General features: G+C 35.4%; 1 protein-coding gene across 1 annotated transcript in view; it reads right to left on the reverse strand.

Moving 5' to 3' along the window:
* The window catches only part of ZNF385D (zinc finger protein 385D), an 848,110-nt gene that overhangs the window by 616,384 nt on the left and 209,177 nt on the right, over nucleotides 1–22,549 (reverse strand). Inside the window, exon 2 of the mRNA XM_029938772.1 lies at nucleotides 18,342–18,560. Within this exon, the coding sequence (XP_029794632.1) occupies nucleotides 18,342–18,560 (219 nt within the window). The remainder of the gene's footprint in view (nucleotides 1–18,341; nucleotides 18,561–22,549) is intronic.

The raw sequence follows: 22,549 nt of genomic DNA on the forward strand, positions 1-22,549 counted from the left end.
ATACCACCTCACACCAGTCAGAGTGGCTAAAATGAACAAATCAAGAGACTATAGATGCTGGCGAGAGTGTGGAGAGACAGGCACCCTCCTACACTGTTGGTGGGAATGTAAACTGGTGCAGCCACTCTGGAAAACAGTGTGGAGGTTCCTCAAAAAACTATCCATAGAACTCCCTTATGACCCAGCAATAGCACTGCTAGGGATTTACCCAAGAGATACAGAAATGCTGAGGCATAGCAGCAGATGTACCCCAATGTTCATAGCAGCAATGTCAACAATAGCCAAAACATGGAAAGAGCCTAAATGTCCATCACCTGATGAGTGGATCAAGAAGTTGTGGTGTATATACACAATGGAGTACTACATGGCAATGAGAGGGAATGACATATGGCCATTTGTAGGAAAGTGGATGGACCTTGAGGGTGTCATGCTAAGCGAAATAAGTCAGGCAGAGAAGGATAGATACCATATGTTTGCACTCATAGGTCTAACAGGAAATTTTCAGAATGATCTAGCTTCAAGAAAAGCAAGCAGTTAGTAGTGCTTAAGAAAAATTGATTCAGTATCTAATGGATAGTTGATACCTGTCACAAAAGCAATGTTTTAAAGCCAGACATTGAGTAAATATCACATCTCTGTAGTAACTGTTTTGTGACTCTTTCTTGTAAAAGTATAGTTTGATAATAGCTTATTCTTATTATTTGATACCACTTTAGACTTCATAAACAGAATTCCAATTGTGTAAAATTTGTAAAACAACCTTAGTATAAAACCATATAATTCAAAGAAACTCAACTGAGTTAGAATTTATGCTTTATAAATTTGTCTTCAACCATGCACAATGAAGCTATCAAATCCAATTAAGTACAAATTTACCAGACCTAAAAGAGAAGAGCCTGGAAACAGTGACAAGTCTTACATTTAAATGAATTCCATGTAAATAAGAGGTGCTATTTCTGGTCTGTGATACCACACTTAAACACTTTTTCGGTTTCGGTTAAATTAAGAACAGAATCCCTTACTCAACATCACCGAGCTTCATCTATTAAAATGTAGACCATACCTTCCATTATTTCTTTGAATACCCTCAAAACTACAGAAGAAGGGGCTGGCCACAATTAAGCATACTTTTTTTTTTAAAAAAATTCCCTTTGATGTCAAATACAGAGTCACACACCAAGGATCTATGTATAAGTCAACAATTAAAACTAAGTTTAGTTTCCAAAACAAATAAAAAAAAAAGGAGCTGCTTTTGAAAGTTAAATGTGTAAAGTTTACTAAGAGAAGCAGAAGCATAGACTTTTTCAGATGGGTTTTGCTAAGTAAGATCTACATGGTGTAGTTATATACGGCTTCTCTGATGCATCCATCTTACCTTTATTTATTTATTTTTCTTTTTTTAAACATTTTATTTATTTTTGAGAGACAGAGAGAGACAGAGCATGAATGAGGGAGGAGCAGAGAGAGGGAGACACAGAATCCGAAGCAGACTCCAGGCTCCGAGCTGTCAGCACAGAGCCTGACGTGGGGCTCGAGCTCACAAACCATGAGATCATGACCTGAGTCAAAGTCGGACGCTCAATCAACTGAGCCATCCAGGCGCCCCCATCTTACCTTTATTTAGTCCAGCAGTACTATTTGTCTCCCTATGAAATTACGTAATTAATGGGAAGTGACCATAAAACACTGGGAATTTATGGCTATTTTTCCAGTCTCTTTTCTAAGAACCATTGAATTGCTTCCTAAAGAAAGATGGAAAAACACTGATTCCAGAGAGTAGATCACATGAACTCCAGAGTTCCCCCTTGCTTGCTACTTACTTTCTATTCTTTGGCTATCTTATCAATATGCAAACTTCTGCTTCAGATTGCTTTGGGGGCTGCACAGAAGTATGAAGTAGGAGTGAAAGCAGCCACAGGCCAGCTCCTTGCTACTCAAAAGGTGATCCCAGAACCAGCTGCAATAGCATTACCTGGGAGCTGGTTAGAAATGTTGACTCTCAGGCTCTGCCCACAACCTGTCCGAATGAGAATCTGAATTTCCAATTCCCAGGTGATTTAATGCAGCTCACAGTATGAGGGCACTCTGAACTATTTCTGTAAGAACACTGTAAGTCCTAAAAATCTTTGTCTATATAATGTTAGTTTTCTAATCTTGGCTTTTCTAACAGCTGTTTTTAGGTTTAACAAAGACTATTCATAATTATAACTGACACTAAATACATTACATAAATTCTAAGATGTATTTATGAACAGGGCAGTGATTCTCACACTAGAGACTGCATCACAGAAGCATCTGAAGGGATCTTTAAAACACAGCTTGCTCAACCCACCACCAGAGTTTCTGACTCAGTAAATTTGGGGTGGGCCTCCAAGGGTTTCACCAAGTACTCAGGAGGTGCTGACTAAGACCACTAAGATAGAAGCCTCAAATAGAGTTATCTGTCAATTCAACTACCCGGGCCCATAACTCAGAGGCAGGGTACGTATCAAAAAAAATGGGAGTGGGGGCACCTGGCTGGATAAGTTGGTTAAGAAGCGACTTTAGGTCAGATCATGATCTCATGGTTTGTGAGTTCAAGTCCCACATCAGGCTCTGTACTGACAGTGAGGAGCCTGCTTGAGATTTTCTCTCTCTCCCCCTATCACTGCCCCTCCCCTACTCACACTTTCTCTCTGTTTCAAAATAAATAAACTTAAAACAAAAAATTTAGGCTGGTCCTAGGGGTTCCCTCTGGGCACCCCCTCTTTCCCACAGTTGCCACTGCTCATTTTGCCTCTTTTCTCAGGCCACCTGCAAAAGACAATGCACTTTCCCTACCTCTCCTCCTCCTGACTGTCTCTAAGTCTAAACTGTTTTGGTTTTGATGTTATCAGTGCTAACTATGTCAGAGTGATGGGTTATTTTCATGTGGAAGAAACATTCCAGAAATTTCACAAATCCTCAGAGTTTAGTCCCCTGACTTTTACTCCAGGTTTTAATGTGGAATTAAGTTTCTATTAAATTCTTGGGGCCTTTATGCTCAAATAGCTCAAAAGTACTTCAAAGAAATAAACTAATTAAAATTCATATTTTTGTTAAGAAAATGAGATTGTTGAAATACTTCCACCAACATTGCTTCATTTGCTGCTGTCAAGAATCCTATTAAATAGGCACAGTAAATAAAATAATGCCACAAAAAATTAGGGGGAACTGAAAACAAAGTAGCAACAGAAAAATAAGTCTTAGTTTAGGAAGATCCTCCTTTCAGAGTAACATATTTCTATCTTTTTCTGCATGTTCAAACAAGACCTTGTAAATGCTTCGGGGTGCCTGGGTAGTTCAGTTGAGCATCTGACTTCGGCTCAGGCCATGATTTTGTGGTTCGTGGATTCAAGCCCCACATGAGGCTGGCTGCTCTCAACCTGTCTGTGCAGAGCCTTCTTTGGGTCCTCTGTTCCCTCTCTCTCTGCCCCTCCCTAACTTGCATGTACTCTCTCTCTCTCAAAACATAAATAAAATATTTAAAAATGAATAAACATTTCAAAGCTACATAGTAAGTATTAATGATAAGCCTGTGTATTATATACACACACATAGCTTCATTGTGTTATTTACATAAACATTCCTCAGTTGGAAAGAGTTTTGTTCATATTAGATTTTACCTAAAGAAATCAAGTGTTAGATGCTTGGAATAGCATCCCCAGAAATATAAAAGTAGGCAAAAAGGGTTTGTGTTTGTTTGTTTGTTTGTTTGTTTGTTTAGATCAATGGTTAGTAGTAAAAATTCATGCTTCTTCCCCTTCCCCCCTTGATACTGAACAGGAAATTTTTACAGCGAAGGCAGACCTATCACATTGAGTATTAAGTAGGAGATAAATATTTTTAATTTCTTCCTTCAGGCCACTAACTCAATTAGTCTGCTAACACATTAAACTATAAAAGGAGAGAGACAGTGGTTAAAGCATGACTTAACAAGCCTGCTGTGAACTCACACATTAGTTTTTAAAATATATTTATGGTCATGGAGGAGGGCACTTGTGGGGAGAAGCACTGGGTGTTATATGGAAACCAATTTGACAATAAACTATTAAAAAATAAAAAATAATAATAAAGCAAAATAAATAAATAAAATTAGAAAAAATGTTTCTTTAAAAATATATATATTTAACATTCTAAAAACAAAATTTAAGTAAATATACCTAGTAGAACTATGTTTTAACTTAATCTGAGCTATATACACTCATGTAAAAATGCAGACCTATTCGATCATGCATGTGAAGATGGGTCCCTCAGGAGATGCTGTGACTCAACAGTGAGCATTCTGGGAAGACTTATCTCACAGGGTCTAAAAGTCAACCATTTAGAGAGTAATGAAGGGAAAGAGAGATTCTCAATTTCCATCTATATAAATATAACTAATTATTTTAGTTATAACTATTTTTAACACTTTTGTCTTTTAACTTTTACACTAGATTTAAAAATTATTAACCACTACTGTTATGGTATATCAGTACTGTTTTTGTCTATATATTACTGATATCAATGACACTTGGCAATGTTACCACTTACTGTTACTAATGACACTTACCACTTACTGTTACCAGTGACTTACCAGTAGTATCTCATGCTCATATTGCTGATTACCAACCTTCTGATTCAACTTGAAGATTTCTCTTTAGCATTTCTTGGAAAGCACATCGAGTGGTGATGAACTCCCTCAGCTTTTATTTCTCTTTATCTAACCCTTTCATTTTTGAAGGACAGAATTGCAAGGTATAGGAGGTTGGATGGCAGGATTTTTTCCTCTCAGTATTTTGACTATATCATTACCACCTTCTGGCCTTCAAGGATTCTGCTGAAACAACCACTAATAATCTCATGGGGGCTTCCTTGTACACAACAAGTCACTTTTCTCTTGGCTTCTTTAAAAATTCTCTTTAACTTTTGACAATTTGATTGTAATGTATCTCCACATGGGTCTCTCTGGATCCATGCACCATATCGCCCAGGAGTCCCACTTCTGAGTATATACTCAAAGGAAATGAAATCAGTATCACAAAGAGATATCTACACCCCTATACTCACTGCAGCATTATTCATGATAGCCAAGATATGGAAACAACCTAAGTGTCTCTACACAGATGAATGAATAAATATGGTGTCTGGGTATGTGTTTGGATATACATATACAATAGAATATTGTATGTGTGGATAAAAATATAGAATGGAATATTATTTAGCCTTGAAAAATAAACAAATCCTGATATTTGAGACAACATGGATGAACCTGGAGGGCATTGCGTTAAGTGAATTAAGCCAGACACAGACAAATACAGTTGGCTCTTGAACAACATAAGGGTTACGGGGTGTTGACCCCCTGTGCAGTCAAAAACCTCTGTTTAACTTTTGACTTCCCCACAACTTAACAGCTAATAGCCTACCAGTAACATAACATAGCATGAACCATTGGCTAACACATGTTTTATACGTTATATGTATTGTATACCTTATTCCTACAATAAACTAAGCTACAAAAAGGAAGATGTTATTTAGAAAATCCTAAGAAGGAGAAAATACATTTATAGTACTGTATTATAAAAAATCCAGGGTGCCTGGGTGACTCAGTCAGTTAAGCATCCAATTTCAGCCCAAGTCATGATCTCACAGTTCATAGGCTGGAGCTCCCCATTGGGCTCTGTGCTTGACAGCTTGGAGCCTAGAGCCTGCTTCTGATTCTGTGTTCCCCACTCTCTCTGCCACTACCCTCTCACATGCTTGCTCTCTTGCTCTCTCTCTCCCTCCAATAAAAATAAATATTAAAACATTAATCCACATATAAATAGACCTGCACAATTCAAAACCATGTTGTTCAAGAGTCAGCTGTACTGGAGATCCCATTACATGTGGAATCTAAAAAAGTAGAACTCATAAAAACCAGTGGGTAGACTTGTGGTTGCCAGAGGCTGGGGGTGGGAAATGGGGATCTGATGGCCAGAGGTACAAATGTTTTATTACATGGGATAAATAAATTCCAGACATCTAACATACAACAATGATGACAGTTAACAATAATATATTGTATATTTGAAATTTTCTAAGAGATTATATCTTAAATCTCACCATACATACATACACAAAAAGATATCCATACAGAACTGATAGATAAGCTATTTAGCTTGATTGTGGTCATCTTTTCATGATATATATCAAATTGTATACCTTAATATATTCAATTTCTGTATGTTAAAGATAGCTCAATAAAGCTGTGTTTAAAAAAGAAAGAGTGATTCTCAGATTGGCCTAAGTCCCAGCCCACATGGACTTCTAGGGACAGAAACTATGAATTAAAAAATAAAATAAAAATCTCATTTTGATTATGTTAGGTCAACATAAACATGATGTCTCAACTGTGGGTCTGTCTTCCCCCGTACCATGGAAAATCTTGAAGAGGACATCACGGGTCATTAGCATGACTGGCAGTTTCATTGGGCTAGGACCTTTGGAGAGATTTGGTGGGGGCTGGAGCATCACAGGTCATTTGGCCAAGCTGACTGACAGCAGTAGCACTATACTGACAGCATAGTTTCTATAATGAAACAGAGGAAGGAAAAAGGAAAATATCTAATACCAGGTGGAAACCAAGAATATCATGTTCTCAAATACATGTAAGAGAGGCAGCTCTTAGCCTCTTTTAGAAACTGTGAGTTGAAGAGATGAACAAATAGGGTTTGAATAGGGATTACAATATCTATAGTTGATGGATTATGTGTATATTGAGATTATAAAATAACTCAAATTAAATTTAGATGTGTGTGTAACCCAGAGTTCTCTAGAGAAACAGGACCAACAAGATCTGTATATAGGTGGAGAGAGAGATTTTATTTTAATGAATTGCCTTATGTGATTGCAGAGGCTTGGTGATGCCACAATCTGATGGGGAAGACTGGCAGGCTAGAGAGTCAGAAAATAGTTATAGTTCTGGTCCAAAGGGCATCTGCTAGCAGAAATTCTTCTTGCTTGGAAAGTCAGTCTTTGTTTCATTAAGGCCTTCAACTGATTGGACAAGGCCCACCCACATTATATTACACAATACTCAGTCTATAGATTTCAGTGTTAATCTCATCCAAAAATCACCTTCACAGATATATCCAGAATAATGTTTGGCCAAATATCTGCTCTCCTTGACCTAACCAAGTTGACAAACAAAATTAATCATCAAAATAGGAAAATATATGTAGCTTCTGATTTCCTATTAAAGATCTTTGCTCATTATTCTTTTTACAAAATAGGCTAGAGAAATTCAATTTACTTCATTTGGCAATTAAAAAGTCTCTTTGGGTAATTCTTTGAGACAAATGCTTAGTAGTTGTTATCCTCTGCTCTGTCCTAAAATAATACAGGAGCGAGTGCTTCTTTTACCTCACTGCACTAAAGAAAAGAATGTTATCTGTATTTGCTTTCTATTGTTTTTGTAACAAATTACCATAAACTTGGTGGCTTAAAACAGAGTATTTTGTGCTTTCACTTCTGTATCTCCTCTGACTCTCATCTTCCAGCTTCCTTCCTACAAAAGCCTTGTCATTACATTTGTCCTACTCACTAATCTAGAATAATCTCATCTCTAGACTCTTCATGTAATCACATCTTCAAAACCACCTTTACCATGTAAGGTAAAATCATTTTCTATATGGTTGTTGGTCTCCTTGTTGACTACAAACATATAAATCCTTGGCTGGTAAATTCATGTTCTGTCCTCTTGCTTTGAAAATGCTCCCACAGAGAATAAGCTACATCCACTTTTCTGACTGAACCCCATTTTGGTTCTCCTTGATACCACAGTTCCCCTTTGGTTCAGCTGGGACTGTCATTACTTGCTGTTGTTAGTGGACTGGTCTGTCGCTATTGCCCACAGAGCTAGGTCTGCCCTGAATCCATAACCCCAACAGGCAAGCTCACAGCCAGGGCCAGCTCATGGCCCTATGACCCATGCTGGCTCACAGAGCCCCAAACTAAAATGGTTTAATGCTATACAATAAGCATCCTGAATTTCTTAATAGATGTTGGACAAGTGACCACACAGTGTCATTTTGCACTGACCCCTGAAATTTATATAGCCATTTCTGTTCATGGCCAGTATCCTCAGATCTACATTAACAGAAACTTCTCAATACCTTTTGTCTCCACACCATATGGGAGAGGTGGCAGACTTACAATTAATATCTAACTGTCCTAATCATAGTAGTTTTCTCTCTGTATGGATTCAAATGTTTGAGTAATTCAGTCACTTTCAGTTTTAGTATTATCTTGCAGCTCAGTCTGTTTCCTCTGTTCCTGTCCAAGAAGATTTTGGTGCCAGAGCAAGTCTTATGTGAACAAATTTGGAGTAAAGGTGATCTCTGGCCTCATGATGATGGTCCTTGAGAACATGCTGATATTGACTGGGGTGCGGTCGGTTGGGTACCCATCTGAGGGTATTTTACAACGGCTGTTGCTAAAGTCCCACTGTCATGACCAAAACTCATTTCATTTCTATGTAGAAGAGGAATACGGGTATGGGTATCTGCTAACCTGACCTTATATTGATTCATGTTAATGCCACAAACCCCTAAGAGCCTCTGCTACATCATCAAAGCAAACCCAAGTGTGTGATGTGAGCATTCCTCGACTCTTACCATGCCAGACCCCATGGTGACTTTACCAGGTGGAGACATGGGGAAATACTGGTCTCTCCTCCCATTAGGAGAGAACTGAGCAAAGCTCCAGTGTGCAGCCCAAGACCTCTTTCTCTCATCTCTTTACTTGGCATAGATTCACCAGACAAAGTAGAACTATTCTGGACTGAGTTCTAAATGAAGTATGAACCGAGGCACTCCTTTAGGCCTTGAAGATTCTATAAACAACTCTAAGATTAATCTTGCCTCTCCGGGACTTCTTGGGTCACTTCAGTTTTCCCCTATACCAACCTCGCTTTTTTAATTTTAACACTTCCCTAAATCACTTGATAAACAAATATCCAGTATTGTTCATAAGAGTAAATAACTTAGAAATATTTTAGATCACTTTATTCTTCTTTAAATTTTAAAGTCCTTCCACTGTTGGATTCCTAAGGCCATAGCTATATCTCAACAGGAAACAGCACTCTTCTTCTGTGATGTTAAAAGAAATATGTTGTTTGGTTTATACAACTTTACCATAATTAAACCTCAGAGAAATTATGCCATAGCATATGATATTTAGTGGTGGGCTTTTATATTAAGGTACTAATGCAGTCATTAAACAGTATACCACAAAAAAGACATTTTTTAAGGATCATGAAGTAACTCAATTAACCTTATTATGTGATGACAATGACAATATCATTGATAGTTTGGAGAAGAAATCATTTTGGGATCAGATATATTGAATGTAGGGGTCTCCACTTTGATGTTTTAAACTTTCAACTCAGAAACACACATTAATTAAAATGGGCCCTGATGCTCATCATAGTGAAAATACTGTCCACCATTAAGATGTTTCTGGAACTAAAGAAAAATTTTAAAGAAATTCTATTTAAGAAAGCAAAACATTTTATGAAGGGAGGAATAAAAATCTGATTGCAGGAATTACAAAGCACACCGTGACATTTTCATTAGTCATGTTAGTAAATGGAATCATCAATTAGTTGAGTAAATAAAATGTGTTTTACAGGATTATAATAAATTATATTTATTGAGTGCCTATAAGGGAGGCGTATTAGGTTTTATGACCCTATTCTAATTTGTTATCTCAAACTGTGACCTCTTGACTGAAAGATTTAAATAATGAAGAAAAAACATTTCACTACTCACAAAATTATAATTTTTCAGCTTTTAAAAAATGAATTTCGAGATTAGTAACTAAATATAAATTTAAACCTCTTACTGTCATGATAAAAAATGCTGGTAGCAGTAGTTCCTCAATGTTTTTTGAAATAAAATAAAAATAATATAGTTTGTTAATAGTTTTCAACTTGGGTTTATTTTACATTTAATAATGGATGAATTAAACATAAAGAAAGGCAACAGTATTCATAAGAATATTCACCTAGCCCAGAGTAAAACTCAATTTATCAAGTGTCAGCCTTGAAATTTAGAAGATCAAAAAGAAAGTACTAAGACCTCTTGCCTCAGTAATTCTCCCATGAACAAGAACATCCTCGGGATAGGGACTGTAGCACATATGTGTCTGGTAAAGAGAAAAGGTAAAAGAAATGGGACCGAATACCTACTATCAACAAATATTGATAACTCCACAATAAGTATTTTCAGGTGAAAATGTAAATGTATTTCTACAAGAAAAAATAATGACCACCACATGAAGATGTAACAACAACAACAATAAAAAGAAAAACACACAAAACATATTGTAGTTTGGGATAAAGTATATATACCCGGACACTCTTTTATGATTAGGTTGTAAAACTTCCTGGTCAGAAGACCAAACGGAAGAGCAAGACCAGATGCAAACTGTGGTGTACATAACCCTCCTGCCCCTGGACAGATGGATTTTCTGTTCCTCAAATTACCTACAACGCTCAGGACCCACGCACAACCACCTGAGCTGGATTCAGAGGGAGAAAGCCATTTGGTTTCATGACTTATAGATTTGTGAGAGTCCCTGAAACATGGCCGAAAATATAACAAGGAAACACTTTGATTAGTCTCTTGGGTTTGCAATTCGTCTTTCCCCAGCATATGTTAAGATAAAAACAGATGGCCACTAAAATGCTTCTATAGCAGAGTTTTTGCTGCTGAATGAAGTATGTAAATTACGCCATGACCATTTCTTCCTATTTCTATCCCTCTTATTGATTTTCTATTTCTTCAAACTAATGTCACTGGAGAATCTCAATTAAACTTCTTGGAATGTAAACTTGGGGAATTTGAATTTTTAAAGAAAACATTCAGGGTGATCCTGAATCACATGTTCTAAAGACCAACAGTCTTAAGCCGTCTCAAGCTCTCAAAATCTTTCCCACTTAACTGAAATAATTTCTCAAAGATGCCTACCATTTTACAGTTTGCATATCTCCAATATAGGTTGCCTTTCTCAACCTCTCTGAAAAAAGCCTTCAGTGCCCACTGGTTAACCATAAACTTTTTCTGAAACTCTCGCCTCCTTTGACTTCTGAATCCTGGGGCAATTCTTAGTTGCTCTCCAGGCTTGGGAGGTGATGTAGCATCATGAACATGGCCAGGGACCCTGGAGCCAGCTTGCCAGGGTTTGGAGTCTGATTCCCCCTCTCTCTAGCTAGGTGAGCTTGAGTAAATTACTTTCTCTCATTTATAGATCTATGTAATGGACACTAATAAAGTATAGTAGCTCACAAAAACATGATTAAACATATAGAATATATAGAATTATTCAAATGATACATAGGACAAAGTAAATGAACAACAAATGTTACTCATTATTTATATTTCTGACACTTTCATCTTCTTACAATACACTTTCTCTTCGCCTGACAAGAATTATACTTTAGGGTTGCTTTCCTTTTTCTTCTTTCTTTCAGTTATTTTATATCTCCTTAGGCTATAGCTTTTCTATCAGTGAGATAAAACTCCATTTAGTAGCAAAACTGAATATATACAAAGGTCATATTATTATCTTTGTTATGCACCCGCCATTCAGCTTTTCTCTGTTCAATCTTAACATTAACCACAGTATTCTAAACAAATGGAGCAACGGTCACAGAGCATACACACAGGGCTCTAATCTAGTAGAACGGTGTTCACTACTTTATTTCCCCTGCTAGTTACATATATTGTGCTACTTTTCTTGGTTGGAAGATCACAATCTTCTTTGGAATTGGGAAATATTAATTATCAGAATTAGTATTACATACACAAATGTTTATTTAATCTTGTTATGGAAGTTAAATATTCTTATATTCTGCTTTTATTCTTCTCCTTTTGAAACAACAGTTGTTTCATCATAGTCACTGATTAGTTCATACAATATACTTGTATAATTGTATTTAGTCACTGACATAAAATCTTAAGGAAAGTCAGATGTTTTCTTCATCACATATTTCCTCTAAATGTCTTAATAGCTGTTTCACCAAAGTTTTCATGGGTAACAACAGTCATGAAGAAGTGGAGTACACTCCTTCTGGAGCATTCTCCAGACAGGGGTGATGTCGGACAATCAGGCTCAGACTGTAAAACATCACCATCATCGTCCCAGTAAAGAACGGTTTCCTTAGAGATACAGGTTGGATAATGAAATCTTTGTGTTGGCAAAAAACGCTCCTGTTCAATGAAATTAATGTTATGTCCAGGTGAAGCAAGGAGCCAGTTGCCTGAACTCCACCTGTTTGAAATGATCAATGTGTTTTCCTTTAATGAAGAAAAAAAGTTGATAACCAAAGCCAAAAACCTACTCAAAATTTGAACATGGTAAAACTAGCATTTGTGACTTCCTACCATGTTTTTGTCCTTCAATGATCAAGAAAAAATAAAAGACTGAGGTCACTTAAATAAGAACAAAATGCCTTATTACATAGTGTTGGACAATTTAATATTGGCATTATTTCATTTTCTCCCTAGGCTGAACCTTCTAAAGGATATGGTCAAGAAGAGAAAAGATTGAGAAAAGCAGTATTCCTTATTGCTATGTCACACTATGTCATACACTAATATGGATAAGATAATATTAAGAGAGCAGTTAACAGTAGTTAATAAAATGATCCGAAAAAGGATCACTACAAATCCACAAATGTACTAGTAAGTTCTAACTAGTCTACAGACATTCTGCAAAGCACAGATAATGCTTGGAAATCAAAAGGTAAAGTACATTTTTATGTAAATGAAGAGTTTATTATAAAATCAAGGCCTGAAATAACAGAAAATTCTATGAAGCTAGTTTGTTTTTATTAACTACCCATGTTGAAAGGAACACACCTCTTGAAAATTGAAAATCCACTGATACTTTAAACCTCAACAGAGATAATCAATGGAAAGAGAAAAGAAAATAGACCAGTGAGAGCTCGAAAGTCAAATTTTATTTAGCTTTTGTGTTAAATAAAAGAAAATTTAATGCTAAGAGGATAGATAATGGCGACAATATTCTAGATTTATGTGCTGCAAAACAATGAGCACTGAAAGACTCTAGCATACTTTAGATAAAACTGAATTATTTGATAGCACTTTCAACCCAATAAAAATGGAAAACCAGGCTTAATAAAATAACTCAAATATGACAAAGGTATTATGAATAAAATAAAGATGTCACAATAGGTCAACTTGTTAGTCAAATCTTCCACATGCTTCAACAACAACTTAACCATGGTAAGCACACAGAAATGAATTAAATTAGTTGGCCATAGAAACTTTATTTTTTTTTAATTTATTTTTGAGAGACAGAGAGAGACAGCGTGAGCAGGGGAGGGTCAGTGAGAGAGGCAGACACAGAATCTGAAGCAAGCTCTAGGCTTTGAGCTGTCAGCACAGAGCTCAACGCAGAACTCAAACCCACAAATCGTGAGATCATGATCTGAGCCAAAGCTGGACGCTTAACCGACTGAGCCACCCAGGCACCCCAGCCATAGGAACTTTAAATATCCTGACAGTTTTATCCTTTGTTACATGTATTCCAAAATGCTCTTAATGAATCAAAGGAGCATGCTTGAAATAATCTTCAAATGTCTGTTTTTAGATAAAAGTATACTTTTACCTTAATATACTTAGTATACGCTTAGTATACTTAATTTTAATACTTAACTTTATACTTCATGGAAAACTTATAAAAACCTTATATACATAATAAAAACCTTATTAAGGTGTTTCCATTATAGAATATATTGCATAGTTAGAAAACAAAATGTCAAATGTGAGCAAAATCTCAACATTTAGCCAGGAATCTCAACTCCATTACTAATTTCTTTAAGGTAATTTTAAAATTCATTCATAAAAGGTGGTGGTACGCAAACATTATTATAATACAAGTAATACTGTACATCTAATATTGCTTACTCATATTTATTCGCCTACCTGATAGAAATGTGAGGATTTAGAAGAAATTATCTTCATAGGTCTTTTGGAAATTTTTATTTCAGTTTGTACATTTATGAATAGCCCAGATGAGAAAATATTATTTTTAATCATCAGAAAAATAATAGTTATTTGCAAAACTTAGTATCTGAGTAAATACAAAATTAAAGATGTTTTCCAAAGAGAACATTAGTAAGCCACGCAGTTTGTACTGGAATTTCTTTAGCATATAGTTTTCATGAGCGTGTGAAACATGGAATCTCTGGAATATGAGAAAGTCAACACATTTAAGCACTTTTTAACCACAGAATACCCTTCTCTCATTTCCATCCCGCAGCTCATCTTCAAAAAAAGTGCAACAAAAAGAAGTATATTTCTGGAATAACAGTGAATATATGGCAGTAAATTATAAAAGGACCTATTTACATGACTATTCAAAACTTCCTACAAAATATTTTCAGCAGTTAGATTTGGTAAAGAGAATTTAAGGAAACACCAGATTTGATGAAATAATGTAACCTTAAGTGCTTAAAAAATAACACAACTCAAAAATATAAGAATACACCCAAATGTATGATATAATTTTGTTGACAGTAGAATACATGTCAGGGAGACTGTATGCCGCTGATAAAGGAGACACAGGCAACTTTATGGATAGAGTTAATTGGCTAGTCTCTTAGTCCCATTGATTCTTGGCTACCTTATTTATAAAATAGAAGTAAGAATACATGCTTTGCAAAGTTGTTGATCGGGGTTTAATAGAAGATATATATAAGACCCCGGAACAATAAATACTATCTCACTTTCTTGTTCCCTTTCCATTTTTTTATGACAAAGCTTATCTATACAGGCATCGAGTAGACAATACAGATGGGAGAAAGTATTAAGTTCTGTTGCTTTTGCACAACGAAGCGTATTATGCATATTACTTATTAAGATACAAAAAAGTAATCGATGGCTCTTAGGTAGATTTCCGGGAAGTAGACTCGGATGATTTTGTGAGTAAGTAGTGATCAAGGGATCTAGAGCTGTGAGTCATGAGGACAGCAGGGCTGGGTAAGGAATAAGGTAAGATGTGATAGAACCGCCCAGTGGCATCAACAAATCTGAAGCTGGAACAGCCTTTCAGCGCTATCCACCCACTTTTGAGGCAAGGAGCTGGGACTTTTTGCAGGCTGCCCCCAAGAAAGGAACAAATTCAGGAGAAGTAGCTCCCTCTGGCTGCTGGCATGCTTAGGGAGGAACCCAGCAGGCAGCCCTCCCGGCTCAGCAGGAGGGACCTCAGGGACTCAGGACTGCATGCATGGTAGGTGGTGAGCACTACCCCATAGAACTACTTCCGCAGAGTACAGCAATGTCACAAATTAAAGTTAAGTCTCACCTGTGGGAACAGTAGCCTATTAATTAGCTCATTTACATATTACATTTTATCACTGTGATCTTCTGATGATCATTTTCCCTAATAGGTGAGATGACATGAGAAATGCCCTATTTTGCTCAGAAATACAGAAAACAAATTTTAAATATGGTGATTGTCTATCCTGTTCATTCTTGTCCTTTGTAGTGTGTATCAGGATATGCCTTTAGGCACATAATTATACAAAGTTCTACATATATTAAAGACAGAAATGAAAGCATACTTTTCTCCACTGAAGACAATCCCAAATGAAAATACTAATTAATTCCATGTCTATTATTTTATTTGCATAGTTAAAAATAAACCAGTTAGGCACGAGCTAGGATGAATTTAGGTAAACATCTCTATTGCCATATTCCTTTCTTGACACCATTGTATTTAATTATTCCCATTTGAAATAAAGACTGAAGTGAAGATTTTTTAAGGTGGAAGCAGTTTACAGCAGTCAATTTTGGAGTGGGCACATTCAAGAAGAAGAATAAAACAATTCTCATATCTTTCTCTAAATAAAAATGATAACGTTCTTGACTAAGAATATATAGGATCCTTTATTCCTAGAAATTCCATTTTATGCTTGGTTTCTCTGTGGTAAAGAAATAGCCATTAATAGATATATAAGGCTTGGAATTGGGAACCTTTCTTATTATGAACCAGTCTACAAAAGCATACTTTTAGAGTAGGAAGATGAGGGAATATGTATAAGAAATAGAATGTTTCCATATTAATGTAAGGTCCTAACTCAGTTTTGAGTCTGATTGCCTGTAGGTAGATCTACCCGCACATAAAGGGGAGGCTGCTCAGACGTGTAAGTCCAGGCCAAACTAACAAGACCTAACCCACGTGTTCTCATTAATTCATGGTTGTTTTGAATGACTTTTACTAGATAGAACTTTGGAAAAAAATAATATAAATAGAAAGTGTAGCAATAAAAATCTTTAAGCACCATATTGATCAAAGCATTGTTGGAAATACGATAGGATATTTTTTAAGTTCTCTGAAACTGATGTCTCTCTTTGAATAAAGAAAGGCACCATTTCTACAAAATATTTATTCTGATGGGGCAAGCAGACATCAGAAAAGCATGTATGTAAATGAGTAAGACCCGAGTTTCATTGCCAGTTTGGCCATTTAATATTCGTGTGACCTTCATCACAGTACTTAATCCATGTTCTCCTCAAATTCCACATTTACAAGAGGAAGATAATGGCAACATCCCGGTGGTTGTAATGAAAAATTAAATAGGAAAATGCACGTAAAGTCTTTACCACAATGCTAGCCCATAATAAATGCACTAATAAAAATGTTAAAAAGTTAATTTGAAAGAACTTCTTTCTAAGTATTATGATTGGAAAATCTTTGACTGTTGTAAATTTTGTTGGGACCAGCTCTGATTTGAGTTTGTAAGCCAGCCATGAATTTTTTGTTCTCATTTCTTTTTATGATACCATTTATTATTACTCCTCCAAAAGAAGTTTGTAAATATTAAGGTAGGTGAAGTAAAACTCCAAAGCTGGCACCATTATAGCCAACAATATAGACTTAAACAAAAACAACTTGAAATTGAATGGCACTATGCTCTCAAAAAGGTTTTACCTGAATGTCAAACACAAGATTAAGATGTTCAAAATAAAGGCTGTGGAATATATATATTTTAAACATGACTTATCAATTATGCCTAAAGAACTTAGTAGTTCTCAATTTTCCTAAAGAACTGTTTTTGGTTTTTACATGTCTTTGACCAATAACACTCATGACTATTTGTCATACAATAGAAAGAGAAATATGGAGTCCTATTAGAATATTTTAGCTTTAGTCATACTAAAATATTCCCAGAAATAATTTCCATTTTAAAATGTACTGTTTTCTTCTCCTTACTTGGTAGCCTTGAAGCAAATTACAAATTTATATTAAAAAATCTTTATGCTGGTGGTGCCTAGGCTGCTCAGTTGGTTGAGTGCCCAACTTTTGATTTCGTCTGAGGTCATGATCTCACAGTTTCCAAGATCAGTCCCCTCACTGGGCTCTGCACTGTGGGATTCTATCTTTCTCGTCTCTTTCTGCCCATCCCACTACTCACTCTCTCTCTCTCAAAATAAAGAAATAAACACATTTAAAAAATCTTCATGATGTGAAACATTGGAACAGATCAAAATTCAGTCTATTTTTATGTCGTTAAAATTTAGATTAAAATATACCTTATTTGCCAAACATAAAGCATCCAACAAGAACACAAGACTGTACCATTTTGTCTTGCTATAGTTTCAGCTCTTCAAAGGAGTCTGTCCCTCTGCTGCCTCCCTTCTCCATGCTTTGCCTTATAACCTTGCATTTGTTTCCAAAAGTATTTTTCTGCTATTTGAAAAAAATCCGTTTACTCCAAAACTCAACATACACTTTCAAAAAGTATTCTAAAATGATTAAACAAACCGTAAGTCTTCACTAGAAAATTTAAACAACCTGTAAGTAGTGACAGATCAAACTTAACTGTTAAAACACCTACCTGAGAAGATGTGTATTTTTCTCAAATTAACTGCAATCATACTAACTTCCTGAAGCCCCTCACATGCAAAAGCAAACAAAAACTTTAACACTGTTTGTTTAAAGGAAATCCATTTCAAAAAAACTACATTAAAGGCAAACATCAAGAAACCCCAATGTGAACTTTTCAAATTATAGCAAATAAATATCTTGGAGGGCCATGATCACAGTCCTAATGCAATTAACTATGTACAACAAAGAAAAGTTCTCCTTTTCATCCAAAACACTGTGAGAGATTATTTCTTTTAATGTCATATGCCAGTTAAGCTTTCATGTAATGTTCTATCTTGGTTTTAAAAATAGATTAATCCATTCTTTTATCTTTACATCTACAAGTACACAAATAACTTAAGTCAGTAATATAAAATTGAGAATATATTTTTAGAAAAACTTACTGTTGTCATTTTTCAGCATCCCGTTGCTCAGTTGTTTTAATCTCTTTTGATGTGATTTGCCATTGTAGTGGATTTGTGCTTGAGCTGCAGAATTGAGCTGAATGTTACAAACGTTGCACAAAGTGAAATTGGTATGTTTCTTTTCTCTTTCTGGTTTTTCTTCAAAGTCATCAGGTAAAAATTCAGCCTCATTCTCTCCATCTTGTGCACATGTGAAATCTAGAGTACAAAGAAATTTATGGATAGGCTGATCAGGACTTCTGGATTCTCTCACAGTACCAAACTGAGTAGCAAATGAGCATTGTTCTAAATAATAAGAATTCAAATTTTTAACTTCCTCCCATTTTAGTAGGTTGCTTTCATACTATCTAAAAGTGGATATCTTCTTTAATGGAATACAAATGACAAATATTTTACTTTGTTTTTTCTATGTCAAATAGTATGTTAAATGTCTGGCAAGGGTTTAACAGGCATTACCTCATTCAATTATCATAATGTAAGAAAAGGCACTATATATTTTCCTGTTTCATAGCTGAGGAAACTAAGGTTTAGAGCAGTTAAATCATTTGTCTAGGGTCTCAGAGAAAATAAATGGTATAGTTGGGATAAGCATTCCAGTTTATTAATCTCTAAAACCCAAATTCTTTGTCATCTTGTTCTCTAGCATGTGTCTGAGTACTCGATATTTCCCTTTTGTCAATTAAATAATAGTCTCTTATTTTTTATATTCCTTGCCAGTTATGTAAAGTCACTTTAATGTGGATGGATACAACCTACACATATAAAAATGCTTAAACTGTTTAAATACCTAAAATTTTATATTTGACACCTGGAACATAAAAAAGCTTCCGAATACCCAAGATATCTTTATAACCAGGAAGTGCAAAAAAATGTAACTTATCAATGGATTACAGTAGAATATGTTATTTTTGGATAAATATATGCTTTGTATACTTAAATCCAAGAGAAAAGGGCTACTGACAAGCCCAGCACCTCTGGCCTTATGATGGTAACAATTAACCACTGCAAAACTTATTTCACTATTAATTTACAAATTACTTAAAATAATGGCCCCATTCTAAAATTTTTCTGTGTTTTCACTACATGTTTTTTTGCTTAACTCTTATGGCCCAGCTTTGATTTCTCCATTCTAATTTTCTAGATTCTTCAAGGATTTATATTATTGTATGAAAATATTGGCAGAGGAAAGCAATTATTTTAACATGCTTTTTAAAAACATTTATTTAATGTTTATTTATTTTGAGACACACACACACACACACACACAGCGTGAGTGGGGGAAGTGCAGAGAATGAGGGAGACACAGAATCTGAAGCAGAATCTGAAGCTATCAGCCCAGAGCCTGATGTGGGGCTCAAACTCATAAATGGTGAGATCATAGTCTGAGCTGACACTGGATGCCTAACTGACTAAGCCACCAAGGTACCCCAACATGCACTTATTAATTGCCCACTGTGTGGCAGGTAATCTCCTAGGTGCTGGAGATAAAGTGGTAAGCAAGATGAGGATGGTCCTTATCATTATTCATGTTACTACTAATGATAAGAAGGTCATGTGCTTTGGCATCAGGCAAATGAGATAACAAATGCCAAAATTATTTTAACAATAGAAACTGACCTGCTAAATCAAGCCAAATACCTAATACTTGAAACTTAAAGGATACTGAAGTATCCAATTTCCAAAAGGAGTAAAAGATTTTAAGTATATAATTCATGCTTTGGGGGGAACTAATTTATTTAAAAATATATTATTATATAAAGGAAGTTTCATCTTTCTTACGCTGGCAGCCCCTATTACAAAATATTAAATATACAATTTAAAATTTAAGTGGTCATATTTAAAAGAAAATAGATTTTGTTAAATAATAATTTAATTTTAGTTACAGCAAAATATATACTAAATATTTTTATGTTTATTTATTTTTGGGAGAGAGAAACAGACAGAGAATGAGCAGGGAATGGGGGAGAAAGAGACACAGAATCTGAAGCGGCCTCCAGGCTCGGTGCTGACAGCACCGAGCCTGACGCAGGGCTCAAACTCACAAAATGCAAGATCATGACCTGAGCCTAAGTCAGACGCTTAACTGACTGAGCAACCCAGGCACCCTGTACAATATATACTAAACATACTAGATTTTATTCTTTTTTAAACATGTTTATTTTATTTAAGAGAAAAACAGATTGTGAGCAGAGGAGGGATAGAAAGTGATGGAGACAGAGAATCCCAAGCAGGCTGCAAGCTGTCAGCCCAAAGACCAATATGGGACTCACTCCCACAGTGGGAGATGATGACCTCAGCAAAAATCAAGAGTTGGACACTTAACCACCCAGGCACCCCTAGTTTTTTTATTTTATATATAAAATAAGCAATTTAAGTACCAACCCCAAGTTGTATTCAGAATGTTTCAAAACTTCTTTTTTCTAGAGCCAATTTATATTTTTGTAGTCTTTTATCTCACATATCATTAAATAATGAAAAAATTTAAATAAATGATGATGCATATAATTACTGTGATATTGTATAGCCAAAAAAACAGACTGGAAAAATTTTAAACAAGGGAAATTTTTCTCTATAATTAAGAAAACACACACATGTAAATTTACATATATGTTCATAACTACATAAAACACAAATACAACGTAGGAAAAATGGAAGTAGTTGCTGATTCTGAATGGTGAAATTAGAGTTGGTGTTCTTTTCTTCATCTTTTCCATATTTCAAAATTTTACATGATGACCACTGACTACATTTATTATTTAAAAAAATCAATTACTTGAAAGACATAAGCCATGAAATAAAAGGAATCTGTATCCTACTGAATGAAAGGTAGGTTTGTCAGAACTAGGCCAAACAATACCAATAAATCCTAGTACACACTAGCCCTTGTGACACATCATTTTTAATAAATATATGCATATGTTTGGAAGGAAAAAATTTCTTCCTTGATTCACGTTTCCACTTTGATCCATAAAATAAGAGTGTCTGCTAATAATTTAATAGGGGGGAATACTGGAAAAAAAATTTTCTACCAAGGCTATGAGATTTATTTGTTTACAGATGAGAGGTTCACAGATCACAAGAGAGAGTGAAGACTTTGTCACCAGAGTCAACAATTTTGCACTGGGAGGGGAGAAGCAAGGATAAAAGCCCTGAAAGGAAACAGAAAATAAGATCTATTAACTATGTCGCATGAACACTAGAAAAAAAGGATATTTCAAATAAATTCACATGCCTGGGGTGTGGCATCATAAAACACTTATAGAATTTGCAAGAAAATAGCAATATTCCAAATGGCATTCTCTAAAGTAGGAGGCAATATGCATAAATAATTTTTACTCCTAATATAGTGAAAGTATTTTTGAAGGGAAATTTTAGTCACTTGAGATTCATTGAGAAAAATTTCAGTGGTCATGCATAGGCTTAATATTTGGAACCAAACTATTAGTAGTTTTTGAACCAAAACTGTTTTATCAATTTATCCATTTTTTTTCCCACCTAACCTCTATCTTTCAGAACCAATGAAGACACTACAGAAGTCTGTGGCCTAATACAATAATGTGAATCTATATTTTATGATGTAATAGGTTTGAGGATTAGAATTACCCTCGGGATGATTAGTGTAGGAATTAGTTATTTGCTTGTGTGTTTTAAGTTTTATAGACATAAAGCTTAAATTAATCCTATGATCATAGAAATAAAAGGTAGGGCACTTAAGAGAATTCATCTTTGGTAAGCTATATGAGACAACGTATCTGAGCATAATTTGAAAAAAAATAAAAGTGGAAACAATACATTCCCTGGGAGGTAACAGGGTTCTCGATGTTGATTTACAGTACACTGTTTAACCCACTCGAGAGCCTTCTGAAATGTCACCACGTGTGCCAAAGCACCAGCCTGTGGTGTCAAGACCGCCCTGACATTCTTCCCCATTCTACGCCCAGGGTAACAGTCCACAAACCTGGTGGACCCTACATTTAGTGTAACCCAACATATTAATAATCAGAAGTTGGGCAATGGACACAAGAGCCAAATGAAGGCACTCTCAATGACCAAAGCTGGAACAACAAACTAAATATCGTATTATTGGATTAAAGCCCTAACTATAAAATATTTCATACTTCAAGTATAATGAGTGCCTACTGAAGAGTAAATACTGATACTAATAAATAAATGTGGAAGAAGAAACA

The sequence above is a fragment of the Suricata suricatta genome, chromosome 5 (genome assembly GCF_006229205.1).
Source record: "Suricata suricatta isolate VVHF042 chromosome 5, meerkat_22Aug2017_6uvM2_HiC, whole genome shotgun sequence".
Taxonomy (NCBI): Eukaryota; Metazoa; Chordata; class Mammalia; order Carnivora; family Herpestidae; genus Suricata; species Suricata suricatta.